This window comes from Phyllostomus discolor, chromosome 1 (assembly GCF_004126475.2).
Source record: "Phyllostomus discolor isolate MPI-MPIP mPhyDis1 chromosome 1, mPhyDis1.pri.v3, whole genome shotgun sequence".
Classification (NCBI taxonomy): domain Eukaryota; kingdom Metazoa; phylum Chordata; class Mammalia; order Chiroptera; family Phyllostomidae; genus Phyllostomus; species Phyllostomus discolor.
In genome coordinates this window covers 33,202,082-33,219,828 of record NC_040903.2, presented here as the reverse complement: position 1 = coordinate 33,219,828, position 17,747 = coordinate 33,202,082, and the positions used below count along the sequence as shown (strand labels likewise).

The 17,747-nt window shown below is 36.5% G+C and overlaps 1 protein-coding gene across 9 annotated transcripts in view; it reads right to left on the bottom strand.

The window, feature by feature from the left end:
* Positions 1–17,460, bottom strand: part of EXOC1 (exocyst complex component 1) — a 48,682-nt gene extending 31,222 nt beyond the window's left edge. For 3 of the 9 annotated variants that reach the window (XM_036020787.1, XM_036020805.1, XM_028505508.2), the window contains exons 1-7: positions 17,276–17,420; positions 12,809–12,942; positions 9,926–10,056; positions 6,860–7,019; positions 3,814–3,834; positions 2,082–2,269; positions 52–279 (exon numbers count right to left, since the gene is read on the bottom strand). In XM_036020787.1, coding sequence (XP_035876680.1) covers positions 52–279; positions 2,082–2,269; positions 3,814–3,834; positions 6,860–7,019; positions 9,926–10,056; positions 12,809–12,932 — 852 coding nt within the window. In that variant the 5' untranslated portion in view covers positions 12,933–12,942; positions 17,276–17,420. Of the gene's footprint in view, positions 1–51; positions 280–2,081; positions 2,270–3,813; positions 3,835–6,859; positions 7,020–9,925; positions 10,057–12,808; positions 12,943–16,098; positions 16,243–17,091; positions 17,230–17,275 lie in introns of those variants that run through there. The other 6 variants (XM_036020801.1, XM_028505511.2, XM_028505510.2 and 3 more) reach the window with 5 other exon arrangements.
* Positions 17,461–17,747: the final 287 nt, after the last annotated feature.

The following is a 17,747-nucleotide window of genomic DNA, read 5'->3' as shown; positions in this document are numbered from 1 at the left end:
ATCATTAGATTTTGTTTTTTGTTGCTGTTGGTAAGTTATAATCATACTTACCACAAGGAACTCTATCTCAGACAGGAGTTTTACATTATTGGTGTTACTAAGATGAATTAGGTGGTTGCTTTCAGAGATCTGATTCATTTGTTCTTTTACACTTTGGAGCATTTCCTCATAACTGCTGAGTTTCAGTTCAATCTGATCCACCTCCTTTAGAGCCTCATCCAACAGCTTCATCAGGATGTTCACTTGCTTTTCAGAGGCCATGATTGACTGGATGTTAGCCTACAAAGTTAAAAGCAGAAGTAACACTTCATATTATTTCAATGTGTAAAAGAACTATAAAAATGAAATACTGCCAAATGTCATTGACAGAAGAGTAACCAAGATTGATGGATACATCTGCACATCTACTTTAGTTTATCCCTTTATGTTTATATCCCACTTTTCTCCCAGTATTTCAGGAATATACACCTGCCTCTCTTTTGAGGTCAGGGACCAGAACTCAGTGTTTTATATTTCCACAGACTGCACAAGTGTGGTTCTGCCCAACTGGGTAATGGTATATTCTCATTTCTGTAAACTGAGCACCATTGGAGTATGTCATTTCCAACATTTCTTTCCATTCTACTGGCTATAGGAATTTTCTGTACTTCTTAACATTATGTAAAACCCTAAATAAAAGCATAATAACTTATGCAATACCTTAATCTCAAGAGACTACCAATGGTATACCAATCTCTGAAGGTTACATGGGACTAATTTATAACTGTAGTACATTTGTATTAATAGGATGTGGAAGAGCATGTGGCCATAAGATAGCTCTTTTTATGGTCGTCTTCTTTCTTTTCTTTTTCGTTTACAGCTACATTTTTTTCTAGGTGAAGTAGTAACAAACCACCATTCCCTTATCACTATTTTTTAAATGCCTCTGACTGCTGATTCTCAATTTCCTGAAATATGGATGTTGCCAAATCCAAAATTAAACAGCAAAGCAATATGACGACTGGGAACATATATGCAATATTAATTGGGAAATGTAAACCACTACGCCACATTAAGAAGGCAGGTAAACATACTATGAGGAAAAACCTTGCACAAGGAATTAAAAGAATATTATTGTACAGTAATGGTGTAATTTCACACGTGTTATTTTATGTAATATTCATAATAACTCAACTGTAAGTATAGGCCAATAATAAAGTCAAGAGTGCTCAGAGCCATTAATATCTCTTATGTAGCGGAGCTGGGGCTTGAATCTGTCCAGGACAATTCTACTTTAACATTCCAAAGCCTCTTGCATGCTTTACTTCTAGTGATTCTGTGAACTGGCAAGCTAGGACTATACATGTGATCTCTGAGCCTGAGTTCAACCTTGTTTAACTTTTGTACCTTTTGTACATAAAATACCAAAATTCTTTAATTCTTAAAATATTCTTTATTCTCCAAGGGTTTTTCTTAAATGCTTACCTCGTCTAAACAAAACAAAAAAACCCCAACTGATCATATTAGATTTTTTCACATCAGTACGCCTCCTTCTAACTCTTTATGTTCTAAAGATGTACATTTAGATACTCAGACACTGTGCATACAAGTTAAAGGATCTATTCCAAAACTTCTCAGCAGAGGAGCCAGACATCCTTTTCCCTCGACTCTCCTGTTCCCCCCACACTTATTCTGCTCCCTTTCAATTAATGATTCACTTACTTCAGCCCAACTTCTCTCTTTCTAATTTGTACCTGTTTTTCTCAAACCACAAAAATGCTATTCTTTTATACTGAACTATTGTGAGGTGCTTCAGAGACTGGAGGAATCAACTCCAAAGTTGGTCTGTGGTTGGCTACTTTTTATTTCCATCATTTTGTATCAAAAACCTCTCAAAATCCAGAACCTTAGCCAAGTGCCTTCACTGTCCTAGTAGGAATGCTTCTTCCATTTGATCAAGAACAGTGAAAGACAGAAGGCAGCCACTGATGTACTTGTAGAGAAAGACAGTAAGAATCACACTACATGGCAGTAAATATGATTATCACCAGCCTTCTCAATCCACTACACATCACTATTCATAGATTACAAGATAGTCTTACCCCATCTAGCACCTGTAGCTCTCTGGACAACTTTTCTGCAAAGGCCTCAGCATTAGAAATTGCACATTCACAGCCTTCCATCATTATTTCAATATCCTGCTCTTCTCTTGCATTTAACTCTTGGTATTCATCTACCACTTCTTCATCACCTCCTGTCACACTCTGGTTTTCTCCACTTGGAACTGATTCTTAAAGGGGGTAAAAATTAAAAATAAAAAAGTGAAAAAGCAGGACAGTAACATGGTACCTATAGGTAAGGTCAATTATAAGCACGGGTCACATTTAGTGGCTGAAAAATAGGAAAGAATGATTCAGAATATATGAAAAAAACCCTACATTTATAAAAATGGCATATATTAATATGTTTATTATAATAAAAGCATGCAGTCTAGTTCACTGACATGTGTTAAAATAGGCTTTAGTCACAATTTCCCAAAGCACAATTAAACTAAAAAACAAATACAGAAACAGAAACAAAACACATAAAACAAACCTAACCTTTTTCTCCTACCTGAGTTGATTTTTGCTCTAACAAAACAATGTTATTAATTCAGGACAAATGAAAACAATCTTTCTTTTTTTTTCCCCCAGGTAACGTTTTTCTTCTGTTATTTTTGTTCGTTTCATCTTTGTAACATTTTTTTTCAGTAACTTTTAATTGAAATGAAGAATGCATCTACAATTCACAATTTATTTGGGGCACTGAAAATATTAACTGAATTTTTCTCTTTTTTTGTTTAAAAAAATTTCACATGAATTGATAAAATTTCTAAAGATCAGCTACTGAGAAGTTTTCTCAACAACTCTATAGTAAAAAGAGCGACAACATGGCTGTTTGAAATTACAAAAATTTACATGGGCCTTTATGCTTCATAACGCAAGAACAAGAGGTCAAATCTGAGGTACTATCTAGATAAATGTTTCAGTTCAATTTTTTGAATACACTCAGCATGTGCGAGTATATATAAAGCTTGAGGTTAAAAGGGGTAAAATGAAAAAAATAATTTTTATCCCCTAAATCTCTAAATAAAATTATAGATTTTCATAAATTTAATGGGACATGATTTAAATCACAAACTCTGGATGCTTTAAATATTCATTATTTTCTATGAAAATGAATTTACATTCAATGTGACTTAATATACGTTAATTTGTCCTAGAACAAAACCCAGTAATTTCAAAGCAAGAAAGGATTTACTCTTAAGAACTGATAATTAGGCAGATTTAGATAATGTCCCAGAAAGAAAGAAAAAAAAAGGAGGAGACTAAAACTTTTGGCAATTGCATTTTACAGTATATAAATATAAGTTCTTTTGAGCGACATCACCAAGTTCCTTGCCCTCACAATGAGTCCATTTCAGTTCACTGTGGAAATGATCCACTTCATGTGTGACAGCTCATTAGCCACTAGGGAGTAGGGACTACCCAAAACATTCAGTACATTCAGTACAGCTCTTTACACAAGTAGATATTTAAAATAAACAAAAAATTTTAAAGTCTATAACTTTGAATTTTATAAGTTAAACAGCTTCAGAAGAAGTATTTTCTCTCCCATGAAACAATCCTTTGGAAGTTAATAATTAATAGTATCATTAATTTTATTACTGTATGGATTTTGTAGTAGTAAAGTTGTCCCTAAACACAATTTCATAAAATATGCAACCAACAGTACATAACAATGGCAAGTAATAAAAATATACAGAATACAATAAGAAGAAAAGGTGTTACGCACCTTCTGTAACTTTAGGCAGTTCTGGAGAGTAAAAAGGTATGAAAAAAGCAGAGGAAAGTAAGCAAAGAATATTAGCTGGGTAGAAAAGTACACAGGTTTAAATTTTTAAAAATACTACCCATATTTCATTTACACTTCATGCTAAATCAAGGTGTAAGACAATGTCAAAATTAACTACAAAGTGGGAAGGTCCATGAAAAGCCAAATTTCTGGAGCTCCTTTTCCTTATTAATTTTCTGACATTTACTAAAAATACAACAAATCTTTCTATTTTCTCTCAGTCTTTTAAGTAACAGTACTGACTAGCCCTTGGAGGGCAAAACTGGGAAACAAATCACTTCCTGGGGATTATTTTAGGTCAGTTGTGACTAAGCATTTAGTCTAGTTATTTTCACTCAGGGCCCCAAAACCTTTACTCAGACTAACACACCCTCACAATGGATTAGTCATAAAATACTGTTAAAAAGGACAAAATTGAAGCAATTAGAAAACACACAATATAGCAGTTCAAGCTGGCATTTAACTATTCAAGTCAAAGATTTTTTAAAAATCTAGTTATAAAAATGAAAAAGAAAAGGCCAAATAAAAACTTTACTTCAGCTGCTAACAAAGTCCTCTTTTAAAAATCATATTTTGTTGAGCAGCCCCAATTATTAGCATGAACATTCAACTGTCCCCAATAAAAAGTACTGAAGTCACCACTGCTAACATTCACAATGAATAAATAAAAGGAGATAGTGATCATTTGTTTTCTAACATCACCCAAAGCTTGGAGACATCTATTTTTTTTTTAAACTGGGAATTAACAGCCATGAGTTTCAAATCCAGTAAAACATTAAAACAGGTATGTAAACTTTAAGAAAACTACTCTCTGAACTCCACTAAACCAAACCAATGGTTATTTGATTTACAGAAAGTAATTTTCAAAATGAGATCCTTAAAGATCTCAGTATTCTTAAAATTGGTCTCAATATGGGTTAATATTTATAAAAATGAAAACATCTACACCTTTGTTTTATGCCCTAAAAAAATTAAATTGTCTTTTTTTAAAGCTAGGCACTTCAATCTCAATGGTAGTAATACTCATTGGTTTTGGTAATATTTCTTAATGAGGTAAATACAGGTAGGAGATATATTTTCCCATATTGTTGATTTAATAAAATACATTGGTTTAAAATACATTTTAGGCAATAAATAACAACTGGAGATATATAATACTTGAAAACAAGACAGCCTGCTTTTAAATTCACTTAATAGAATGTTCAACCCTGAAATAGTAAAAAACAAACAAACAAACAGATAAATAAATGGCATTAAAAAATTAAACCACTATTCAAGGCATGAAAAACTATCGTAAATTTTTTGAAGGTTATTTCCTCCTCACCCTCCATCACCAAGACTCTGGGCTCCAATGTCGGTGCGAGGGCAGCCCCAAGGGCTCCTACACAAGGCCAGCCTCCCGGGGGGAGGAGCGCAGGGGCCTGGCAGATGGGACTTGCCCCTGCCAGTTCCAAGCAATAAGCCTGAAACCAGTATCAGGCTCACTAATTTATAACTAACGAGAAAGAATACTAAATTTAAGGAGAGAAAGATCCATGATCAAACAAAGGAATAAGTAAAAGAACACAGAGAAAAAAAGTGACTTAGCAAGTGACTAAGAAAATAGTTTGAAGCATCTGAAACTACTGTTTTTATAGGTCAGATTGGTTGAATATAGGCAATTTCAGAGGTTTCCACAAGAAAGAATAGAAGCTTCTATTTTTAAGTGTTAATATACAACACAGGACAAATCTAAGTTTTCTTTCTAATATATAATTTAGGACTAATCCAAAGTTTTTTCCTCCATTAAGAAGAGTAACAACTCAGTTCTTTCAACTGCTTTCTTTGAGGTAAAGAATACAACATAAATTGTATCTACAAGGTATAGAGAACCATTTTCTTAACCATGTTTATATCTGTATGAAAGAAACTTTAAAAGAATAAAACTTCATATATTTTCAATAATTAACAATAAAGCTTTTATCTTGTAAAACAAAATAATCTTTAGTAACATTCCTGAAGATAGACTGATCAAAGTTATCCTAATTAACTTCATGTCTAAGAATTTTATCCTGATAATATAGTAACTAATATTTATTGAGTACTTAATATATGTCTGGCATTGCTTTCATTATGTTCATATGTTATGTAATTTAACCCTCACAGCAATCCTATGGGATAGATCAGGGGTGTCAAACTCATTTTCACCGGGGCCACATCAGCCTTGAGGTTGCCTTCAAAGGGCCAAAATAATTTTAGGACTGTATAAATGCAACTACTCCTTAACAGTTAAGGAGTTGAAGTTACATTCGGCCCTTTAAAGGCAACCAAGAGGCTGATGTGGCCCCCAGAGAAAGTAAGTTTGACGCCCCCCCCCCCCCCGGGGATGTATTATTATTGTCTCCATTTCTGAGATAAGGGACACTGAAACACAGAATAACCAAAGTCACGTAGCTAGGAAGTGACAAAGCCAGGATCTGAACTCAGGCAGTCTCCCTCCAGAGTGCTATTTGTAACCACTATACCTATGCTCTGCACAAAAATACAACCACGAAGATATTAATCTCAGAGTTTTTAAAATTTAGCAAAGACTGGAAAATTAAAAATAAATGATAAATCAACTATAGCATATCCATACAATAGAATACTATGGTGTGATTAAAAACACTGTTGGCTAAGTATTTAATAACATAGAAAATGTTCAATACATTATATGAAAAAGTTATGTTAGGAAACAATGTAAATTTCTTTAGTTAATGTGCACAGAGAAAAGACTAGAAGAAGTCTAGCAAAATGCTATCTCTGAGCATTAAGTTTATATGTGATTTTTATTTATTTAACAATGTATCAATTTTCTGTAAGGAACAATCATCACTTCAATAAAATTATTTTTAAATTCCTTTACAAAAAGGTAATTCAGTGTTTTAATTACTTTGAATAATGTCAAATTACATATTCAGTTATAGATACACTGGATTTCACATGTACATTTTTTATTTAACTTTACCTTCCAAAAGCTGTGAGCTGACATTAACAAAATCAATTTTCTTCCGGAGATAGCGCTGATTCAATTTCCAAATGCATGAAATAAATGCATTCTTTTCAGCAGTGCTGCTGGCAACCCATTTATATATTTTTTCAAAATGTAAATCAAATTCAGGATTTTCCTGAAATAAAAACACAAGATATGGTTTTGGATCAAATCCCATTTTCATTATTGTAAAATCTACATTTGGATAAAACAAAAGTAAGCTGAAGCTGTTCTTGAAAAAAACAGATCACCATTAAAAATCAGCTAAGCGACTCACAGAGAATGGCTCAGAAAATTCAATTTATAGCAAAATAATAATGTTATTTACCTCCTAAAACAAGCTGGATTAAAAAAAAACCCAACATAGTGTATTGATAATTTTCTTCCCATCCCCCTGAAGTACATGAGTAAAAGTACAGGATGTCTACATAACAGCTTTGTGTCTCAGCTTCCTAATCTGTAAAATGACAATGGTCTCTACTTTTGATATGGACCTAATTTTTCTTTTTAAATTTCCTATGGAGTTTTCGAGTTACATTTCTTCTTCGATAATGAATTATTCAAAACTGTGATTTGACACTAATCCCTTGATAAAGAATATATCTTCTCATTATCACATATGAGAAAAAAAATCCAATCTATATCCTAGTGTGGTTTTCAAGAACATATCCAGTAAAAAAGCAGAGACTGCCTCTAACTGTTTTCAATCCTGAAAATAAAGAATGACTGTAGGTATCTCAAAAGTCAAAAGGAAAGTTCAACTGATGTGAAGGAGCTGCACCATGCTCTATGCACGTCTCTTCAGCCCCACTACAGCAACAGTTTCATGCCAGCCTAATTCACCTTTGACTGTGGAACTACTTGACTACTATATAAAAAAATGAAAGTGTGTGGTACAATCATATATATCATAGTAGCACAGAACTACTACTTTGTTTAATTTATAGCTCAAATAAGCTGAATGAGTGTCAAAAGATTAAAAACCTGCCCTGGCTGGTGTAGCTCAATGGATTGAGCACAGGCTGCAAACCAGAGTGTCGCAGGTTCGATTCCCAGTCAGAGCACATGCCTGGGTTTCAGGCCATGACCCCCAGGAACCGCACATTGATGTCTCTCTCTCTCTCTCTTTCTCCCTCCCTTCCCTCTCTAAAAATAAATAAATAAAATATTTTTAAAAAAGATAAAAAAAAGAATCTTAAAAAAAAAGATTAAAAACCTGTATGTACGACGAAAAGGTAGTTGCCTTATTACTTACCAAAAAACCTAAGAGCATTGGCAACTAATATGAAACCTGATGGGAAACGGTCCCTTCCCTGGGAATATTTCCCATAATGCCATAAACCAAGCTGAGTGCTCCAGTGGCAACACTCACACAAATCAATGTGTGATACTAAATGGCTAATGTCAGGCTGTGTATAAAAATTTTATGTTTGATATCCATATATAGCATACACACATCAGGGTGCCTACATAAAATGGAAAAAAATCCATTAAGCAACTCAGCAATGAGGCATCATCTGTGAGAAAGCATTCAAATAAGCATTCAGCCAAGATAGCGAATTATGCAACTCAATGGAGTTATGAAGTGCAAAATTATTGAAGGAAAAAGGCTTTAAACAAAGGTGTGTTTCTAAAAAGCCCTTAAAGTATTTTCTCTTAAGCAAAAACCTGCCAGAAGTCTCTACTCTCAATCTGTCCTCATGGTAATAGAAATTATTTGTTAAATAATTTATTAAAGATTTTTTAAAATCCCATTTTAATTTTCCTTCCAAATACATACACATGCATACGCTCAAAGCATGTACCAAACACTGGTTCCACATTTTTCTAAAAACTGGGCGCTCCTTCAGGTTTAAGCAAAGGCCCAGTTTGCCTAAAGTACTTAAAGAAAAAGCATTCTCTATATTTGAAAGAAATCTGAATTCTACAGATACAGAGGGCTCTCCTAAAGTTGTTTTTGCTTCATTTAAAAATTCTGCACTTGACTCAGCCATCTGTCATTCTGTCCAGCTTTCAGTTCCTCTGACAGGTTTGCACCAAAGTCAGCGTAAAACCAGAACTTTATGTTATCAGATTGCTCTAAAAAGGTGGTTTGTACTTCTTTGTGCCTTTTTAATAAATGTACCAGACTTGAAATCAAAGGGCACCTATAATGACCTGAATATAAGCCTTGCAATTAGCCTCATCAACAGTACTGGTGGTCGTGGTTCCAAGCATTCCCTGGAGCTCTGCAGGTGCCTTTGGGCTGTGGAGGAAGATGAGGTATGGGCTTAGAGAGAATGAGGAGGGGGAAGCACCTAATTTAAACAGAGGAGCTCTAAGCAATTTCTTTGCAAAAGGTATTGCTGTGAAAAGCGTTGAACTGTCAGGAATCCTCCAACATGATTACCATTTTATTCAACTTTCTTGGAGTCTGAGTAGGGCTAAAATGAAAGGTGTAAGATTTACATCCCTATAGCTTATTCTTTAAATTCACTACAATAAGGTGTGTAAGTCACTACCATTTCCTTTACCTGCGCCACAGTCATCAGACCATGGTCTCAAAAGGCCAGCTTGGCTGCCTCAGCTGGTGAACTGACGTTAATTCATGAGGACTAAGAAAGACTTTCTTTGTTTATATTATATGTGATTTTAAACTAGGTTTTACTACAACAATGATTTTTAAAAAGCTACTCACAACATACTGCTTTAAAATATGTACTAATTTATGGATTTTATACTAGGTATACCTGACTTAAATACAGAAATGTACAGAGTCAACATTATTTTGCTGTAGTTTATGTAGCTTGTGCATAAACATAACTGTCACTCAATAAAGCAAAAACAATGAAACAAACGCACATATGTGCCTATTTTCTGTAGCGTTAAGAGTCAGGAGTGGGAGAATGGAAGGTTGAATGATACAGTTTAGATGAATTCTTGGTTAGTTGGTAGACCAGAGGGTCACAAAACATCAAGCTTAGGTCATTTTAAAAGACAATATTATGCTATAAAATGCAAGATACTTCTGAACACAGGCTGAAAGAAATTAAATAAACATACTTTAACAGCATCCTTGGCATCTACCACAGCAAGGTCTCGAAGGGCCCAAGCAATCTGCCTTTTGTAGAAATCTCCTTTATCAGACTTCTTGACTTTGACCACCTTCACCTGCACAGGGCGTTCAGTTGTCACTGTTGAATGAAACACACACTTTCATTAGAAATATTACTCACTCATTTTTCATTCATTCATTACTCATTGCAAATATAGTTGTCTGTACACAATATTAAAAAAGGAGCAATATTTCATAACAAATGCTATGAGTGAGGAATGCTCAGAATACTAATGAAAGATTCTAAATCATACTAGAGGGTCAGAGGCAGATTCCTTGAGAAATAAAACACTTCAAACTCAACAATAAGAAAAAAAAGTCTGATTAAAAAATGGGCCAAAGGTCTTAACAGACACCTCACCAAAGAGGAGACATGGATCACAAAGAAGTATATGAAAAGAAGCTCCGCAAATTAAAACAATAAGACAATGCTACACGCCTATCAGTGTGGCCACAGTCTGAAACACAGACACCACCAAATGCTGACGAGGATGTGAAGCAACAGGAACTCTCATGCATTCCTGGTAGAAATGCAAACAGTAAGCTACTTTGGAAAAGTTTCTAGGTTTCTTACAAAACTGAACATACTCCAACCATACAATTTAGCCACTGTGCTCCTTTGTATCTACTCAAAGGAGTTGAAAACCTATGTCTGCCCCAAAACCTGCACACAGATGTTCATAGCTTCTTTATTCATAATTGCCAACACTTGGAAGCAACCAAGATGTCCTTCAGTAGTGAGTGGATAAACTATGGTATATCCAGACAATGGTGTTATTCAGACTACAAAGGCATGAAGTATCAAGCCAGAAAAAGACATGGGGGACCCTTAAATGCCAGTAACTAAGTGAAAGAAACCAATGTGAGAAGGCAATATACTGTGTGATTCCCACTAAATGACATTCCAGAAAAGGCAACACTATGGAGACAGTAAAAAGACCAGTGATTGCCAGGGATGAGGGAGAGATGAACAGGCAGAATGCACAGATGACTTTTAGGCAGCAAAAATATTCTGTATGATACTTTAATGATGGATATATATATCATTATACATTATCCAAAACCATAGAAAGTGCAATACCAAGAGTGAACCTTTGGCCTCTGGGTGACTGTGATGTGTCAATGTAGGTAACAAATGTACCACTGTTGTGAGTGGTATCAATAAAGGTAGAGGGAGGCTGTGTATGCGTGGGGGCAAGGATGGGGTAGATGGGAAATCTCTACCTCCCTCTCAATTTAGTTGTAAACTTAAAAGTGCTCTAAAAAATAAAGTCTTAAAAATGTATTACTACTAATGAGTTATTATGATAGTATCAAAAAATCTAGGAATAACAAAATACCTAGGTAAAAATACAACACATGCACAAAGCTTTTAAAACATAAACCTTACTGAAAGACATTAAAGAAGACCTAGATAAATGGAGAACTACACCACGTTCACGGATAACACCCAATTCAAAATGCAAGTTCTCTCCAAAGTGAAGTACAGATTCAAAACAATTCCAGTCAAAATCCCAACAGAATCTGGAACTTGACAAGGTGATTCTAAAACATAGGTGAAAGAATAAAGAACCAAAACAAGACAAAATAAAAACCAGATATAAGAAAGAACTCAGAAACAGATACACTCACATCACTACAAACATGGACACAGGTAAATTAGAGACTAAAATGTGGAAGGTAAAATTGTAAAACTTTCAGAAGATAACACAGGTGAATACTTTTATTTTCCAGGATAGAAAAGGATATCCTAGGTAAAACACAAAAAGGGGAAGTCATAAAAAATAAGATTAATTTGACTGGGCAGGGGAGAGCAATAGGGAAAAAGACAGGACAACTGTAACTGAATAACAATCAATCAGTCAATCATTCAATCAATCAATCAACTGAATGATTGTGACACTTAAAAAATAACAATAAATTTCGTTAAAAGACATCATAAAAATTGGCCCTGGCTGGCGTAGCTCAGTGGATTGAGCGCGGGCTGGGAACCAAAGTGTCCCAGGTTCGATTCCCAGCCAGGGTACATGCCTGGGTTGCAGGCCATAACCCCCAGCAACCGCGCATTGATGTTTCTCTCTCTCTCTTTCTCTCTATCTCCCTCCCTTCCCTCTCTAAAAAATAAATAAATAAAATCTTAAAAAAAAAAAAGACATCATAAAAATTGAAAGCACAAGCCACAAACTGGGATACATATAAACAATGAAAGATTAGTATACAGATTATATAAAGAATTTTTTTTTAAGATTTTATTTATTTATTTATTAGAGAGGGAAGGGAGGGAGATAGAGAGAAACATCAATGCGCGGTTGCTGGGGGTTATGGCCTGCAACCCAGGCATGTACCCTGGCTGGGAATCGAACCTGGGACACTTTGGTTCCCAGCCTGCGCTCAATCCACTGAGCTACACCAGCCAGGGCTAAGAAGTTTTTAAAAAATCAGTAAAAGGACAACCAACACAATAGAAAAATGAGCATAAGGCCTTAAGAGGCAAAATTTCTTAGAACGAGGAAACTAAATGGCTAATTTGTGAAATGAGGCTTAATCTCATTATTAATTAAGGAGTTGCAATTTAAAACCACAAGAAAACACTATTTCACACCTACCAGACTGAAAACATTAACAGTACATGAAAACCCAAATATCATACCTTATATATGAGATAGAAATTCTTTTGTATCTATTCAATATTTAATTTCAAACAATTAAAAAATGCATTTGCTGGCCCAACAGATTTTACAATTACAGAGATAACATTTAAAACAAGGAGGAAAAGTTCATTAAGGAATAAAAGAATACCAAACGAGAACTTTTTCTTACTAAATACCCACCTGTGGCACATAAAAAACAGTTCTTTTTCTTTTTTCCTGCTTTGCAGACATTGACAATACTCAGCAGGCGCTCATCATTTGGTGTGAAAATGTCTCTTTGTAATGCGTGTTTGATTGCTGTCATCTTCACTCAGCTGAAAAGATTGGGAGCACAGATATTAAGCTCATTCTTTAAATCATTCTCTCTTACATGTTTCCATTTATGATTAAAAGTTATCTTATTTATGGCTAATAACCCCAGGAAAAATGATTTCTTGCATTAATACACTTATATCATAATATAAAAAGCTATATATTTGGAAAAGAAACTAGAGACCTGGTGGTGTTGTCAAACTCTAAAATCTTTGGAGGTGCTCATCAAATATTACAATACAAAAAAAAAGATTTAAGAAAAAAATTAAAAACCCATGCTCAAAGTTTAAATACACATTTTCTATACAAAGAGCTTTTACCACTCAATTATAACTTAACAAGAAAAGGACAAATAATCCAATTAAAGACTGAGCAAAGGATTTTAAAAAAATTTTTTAAAGATTTTATTTATTTATTTTTAGAGAGAGAGGAAGGTAGGGAGAAAGAGAGGGAGAGAAATATCAATGTGTGGTTGCCTCTTATGCACCTCCTACTAGAGATCTGGCCCACAACCCAGGCATGTGCCCTGACTAGGAATCGAACCAGCGACCCTTCAGTTCACAGGCTGGCACTCAGTCCACTGACCCACTCAGCCAGGGCAAAGGATTTTAAGAACATGAATGATGCTCTACCTCACTAACATTACAGAAATGCAAATCAAAACCACAATGAGATACCTACCACTTTACACACACTGGGATGGCTAAAAGTTAAAAGATAATTGTTGGTAAAGATGTGGAGAAAAAGGAACTTTCATACTGTGGTTGTAATATGGTGAACCACTTTGGAAAACAGGTTAGCAATTTCTCAAAAAGTTGAATATGGAGTTAACATATGATCCAGCAATTCCATTCCTAGGTATATACCCAGGAGAACTGAAAACTTATGTCCACACAAAAACTTGCACTTGGTCACAGCAGTATCAATAGTCAAATAGTGGAAACAACTCTACTATCCACCAACTGATAAACTGATATAAAAAACTGACATGTAATCCATGCAGTATATTATTCAGCCATAAAAAGTAACAATGTAGTGATAGATGTTAAAATGTTGATAAATCCTGAAAACATACTAAGTGAAGGAAGCCAGGTACAAAGGGCCACATACTTTATGATTCCGCTTATATAAAATGTCGAGTAGACAAATCCACAGACAGAATGATTTGTGGTTGCCAGGGGCTGGATCAAAGAGGAATGGGGAATGACTGCTAATGGGTATGAGGCTTCTTTTTTGTGTGATGAAAACATCCTTGACTTAGATAGTAGTGGCATATACTAAAAAACACTGAATTATATACTTGAAAAGGATAAATTTTATGGTGCATGAATTCTATCTCAATAGGGTTGTTATAAAAAACAGGTTTCCATTTATCTCCTTTTTTGCATGTAATTCAACATCTTTCTAAAATATCAGCTTAAGTATTTTTAAAAATCTCTTTTCAATCTCATTTTTTGAATATATATTTTCTGCATGTTATATATATTACTATTTTCCAATGCAAATGTAGTATTTCATATATGTGAGCTTGCTTAGGAAATTAACTTCTAACACCGTTTTTAGGGAAAAAATTGAATGAATTATGAGTTTTAAATAAATGACTTGGAATGAATTTTTGTAATACAAAATTTTTGTAAGAGGAGACACTTTTGTAATCTAGGTGTCTCCTCTATTTTACTCAGTGTGTGAAAATTGTATCTTCGTTCCAACTCAAAAAATTGCTTTTCTCACAAAAATCAGATCTTCCCCCTTTCACCTCATCCCAGCCTTTCATCTTCTGACCTTCTATTTCCTATTTTCTTTATCCATCTGACCTCTCTGAGCTTCTTTTCCAACCTGGCCTGGAAGCAGTGTTCATTTCTCTACACCCACACTATCCCTTCGGTTATCTTACTCTGCAGGCCAGTTAGCCCTGTTTATAAATCTCCATAAGCTGTATTTTTTTGCCCACCCCTCTTGGGCTATTACATGCCACTTAAGAATACCACATGTCCTTGTTCCCTGTCCAATTCCAATCAGTTCCATTATCCATGTCCAATTCCGCATCAGTGTTGTTGCAAATCCTTATTTCTCTTTGCCAACCCCCAGCTCTAGCATCAGCCTCCTCCCTCTTGGCAAAAGACTTCACCATCTACTCTGCGGAGAATACAGAAGCCATGAAGTACAACTTTCACCAACTGCTTTCTTTTCCATCTCTGTACATCTTAACCTCCATTCCGCCTATTACTACATGTCCTTGTTACCAATTCCTTACTATGTTCTAGGGCCTACACACTGTGTTAAAAGCTCTACTCCACCCTATCCCCAAGCCACATGGGATACTGGCCAGCTTACTTTTCTATCTCTGTGTTTTGTTAATGCAATTTCCGTTTTCTGGGATGCTTTTCTTCTGAGAAAGGCCAACTTATCCCTCAAAATCTGTGAAGTAGTCACGCACAAGGAATAATCTCTTTCTGTTTCTCTAATATTTCCTCCCTTCTCTGCTAACACAGAACTTAAAAACCTATTTTCTAACTAGTTGTAATCTCTGTCCCACTGAAAGTAGCTCCTGACAGACAAAGATGGTGTCTTTCTCATCGCTGTATTACAGAACTTGGCAAGGACATGATAGGCACCTAATAAATTAACCAAAATAGCACCAAATAACATGACAACTGCAGCTTCCCTAAGCTTAGTTCCCCCTTTCCAACTCTCACACTTGGTTCAAAATCTGTCATACTCCTCCTCTAATGTCAACATGAAATCTGCTACCACATTCTGTTGATTTCCCCTCATCTACATGTAATTTATCCTTCTATTTTGTTCCCACTGTCAACACACTACACCAGGTTCATATCAACTATATTTATGTAACAGTATCTAATCATCTCTTTGCAAGCTTCCACACCCCCAAAACCCTCAACAAATAAGTAATATTAAAACACAGCTTTCATCACATGCCTTGTTCAACGTTTTACTAAGGTTCCCAATACAAACCTTCCATTCCAAGCCCTGTTGTTCATTCTAGACTTTAAACCTTTGCTTAGGTGCCTCTCCATGCAGGGAATATCATCTATCCAAACCCTGATTATACTTCACAGTTTACATAAAGTTAATTCAATAAAGATATTAATCCAAATTGATCTCTCAATTGCTATAGCACTTAACTATTTACTAACCAATCAAGAACTTGCTGCAAATTGCTTCATGAGATGGTAAGCTTGGGGATCTCAGGCTCTCTCTTGGGGGAGAGAGAGAGACAGAGAGAAGCGGTGGGGGGAGGAGGAGGAGAAAGACACACTTTGGCCTAGTTTTGTGTTTTCTTAGTAGGTATTCAAAATATATCTCTTGAGGTAGCCTGAAGAGTAAAAACAGGTCAGATGAATGACTATTAGTGGTCAATGCTTACATCACAGTCCCTCTTTGATGAAAAGCAGTAACTGAGTATATGGTAAGTGGTAAAAAGAGAGGACTGGCTATACTTCATAAAGGGGGTAGACATAATGAAAGGCACTCTGTGACCCTCAATCAATCAGCAAGTACGGATGTCTACTAAATGCGAGGCGCTTTTCTAGGTTACAGCGGTGACTATGACAGATGCGTTCAAGAAGAGACTACCAGGGGCTCCATGGCATTTACATTACGAGGGTCAAGTGACCAGTCTTTACAAGGCACTTTTCTGTTAAGACAGTGAATAATACATCACCAGAGATCCTAAAACTATTTTCCAGATTTAAGAATCCATGTCTGACTGCCTTCCAGACGCAGACACTGCTTACTCTGTGTTGTTTCTTGTTTCCTTAAATCTAGCCGGACCATTACAATACGTGACACACGGCTTGTCAATGTAAGTGTCCGTGTGGGTTGGGCCCCGTGTGCTAGGGAGACATCTCAGCGCGTGCAGCATTGTCTTTCAGAGAAGAAAAATGTGCTCGGACACAGGAAAATGTACTTAAGAGATTTTGCGGGGGGTGTATTTGGACAAAAAGGGGAAGGCATTGTCACTCCCTCCGGTCCTGGTCCACACCCAAGGGCAAATGATCAGGGTCGTTTGTCAAAATGAAATATGGTTCCTATGGGAGGATCCCTTAAGGGATGTGTGAGGATTGCTCTCTCCGGGCCCCTAAGGCAGCAAGGAGCTGGGGGTGCTCCGAGTGGACTCTGCGTCTCACCCAGGGGCGGGGAAAGGAAGGGAGGCCTGACAGGAGCGAGAGGTACCGACCCCGGGCTCCGAGCCAGCACCGGGCTGAACAGCCGCCTGAGACCCTGGCGCCCGCCTGTCCGCTCGACTATCCGCCGCCGGGGCTACTGGGCAGCCGCCGCGGGACTACTGGGCAGCCGCCGCCCAAGGCTTACCGCAAGGCCGGACCGAGCCCGGCTGTGCCGAGGCGGGTCCTCCAAAACCAAGACGCGAAGGGACAGGAGTGCCACCACTAGTAAGGAGCAGCCCTCAATAAAGCAGCGAACGGGAAGCTACGGTTCAGTCACCACTTCCTATATCCGGGCACGTGACAAGCCACCATGCCGGAAGTCGCCCGGGTGGGAAAGGAGGAGGCGCTGACGGGAGTGGAGAGGCGGGGTCAGGTCTCGCCGGAGGGGCGTGTCAAGGACGTGCAGTGGCGGGACTTGAGAAGGACTTGGGACCTGAGATTTGGTGCTTTATCATATTGCTTTCTCTACAGGAGTTATTTATTCATATATTTTAAGCAATTTATTTAAGAAGAGACCCGATTAAGTGTTAACGAAATGACGCCTATGCACAGTTAAGTTTGAGAAGCACAGATGATACCAATGTTGCTGGTTGCAAGGCAGGTGATGCATTCACTCT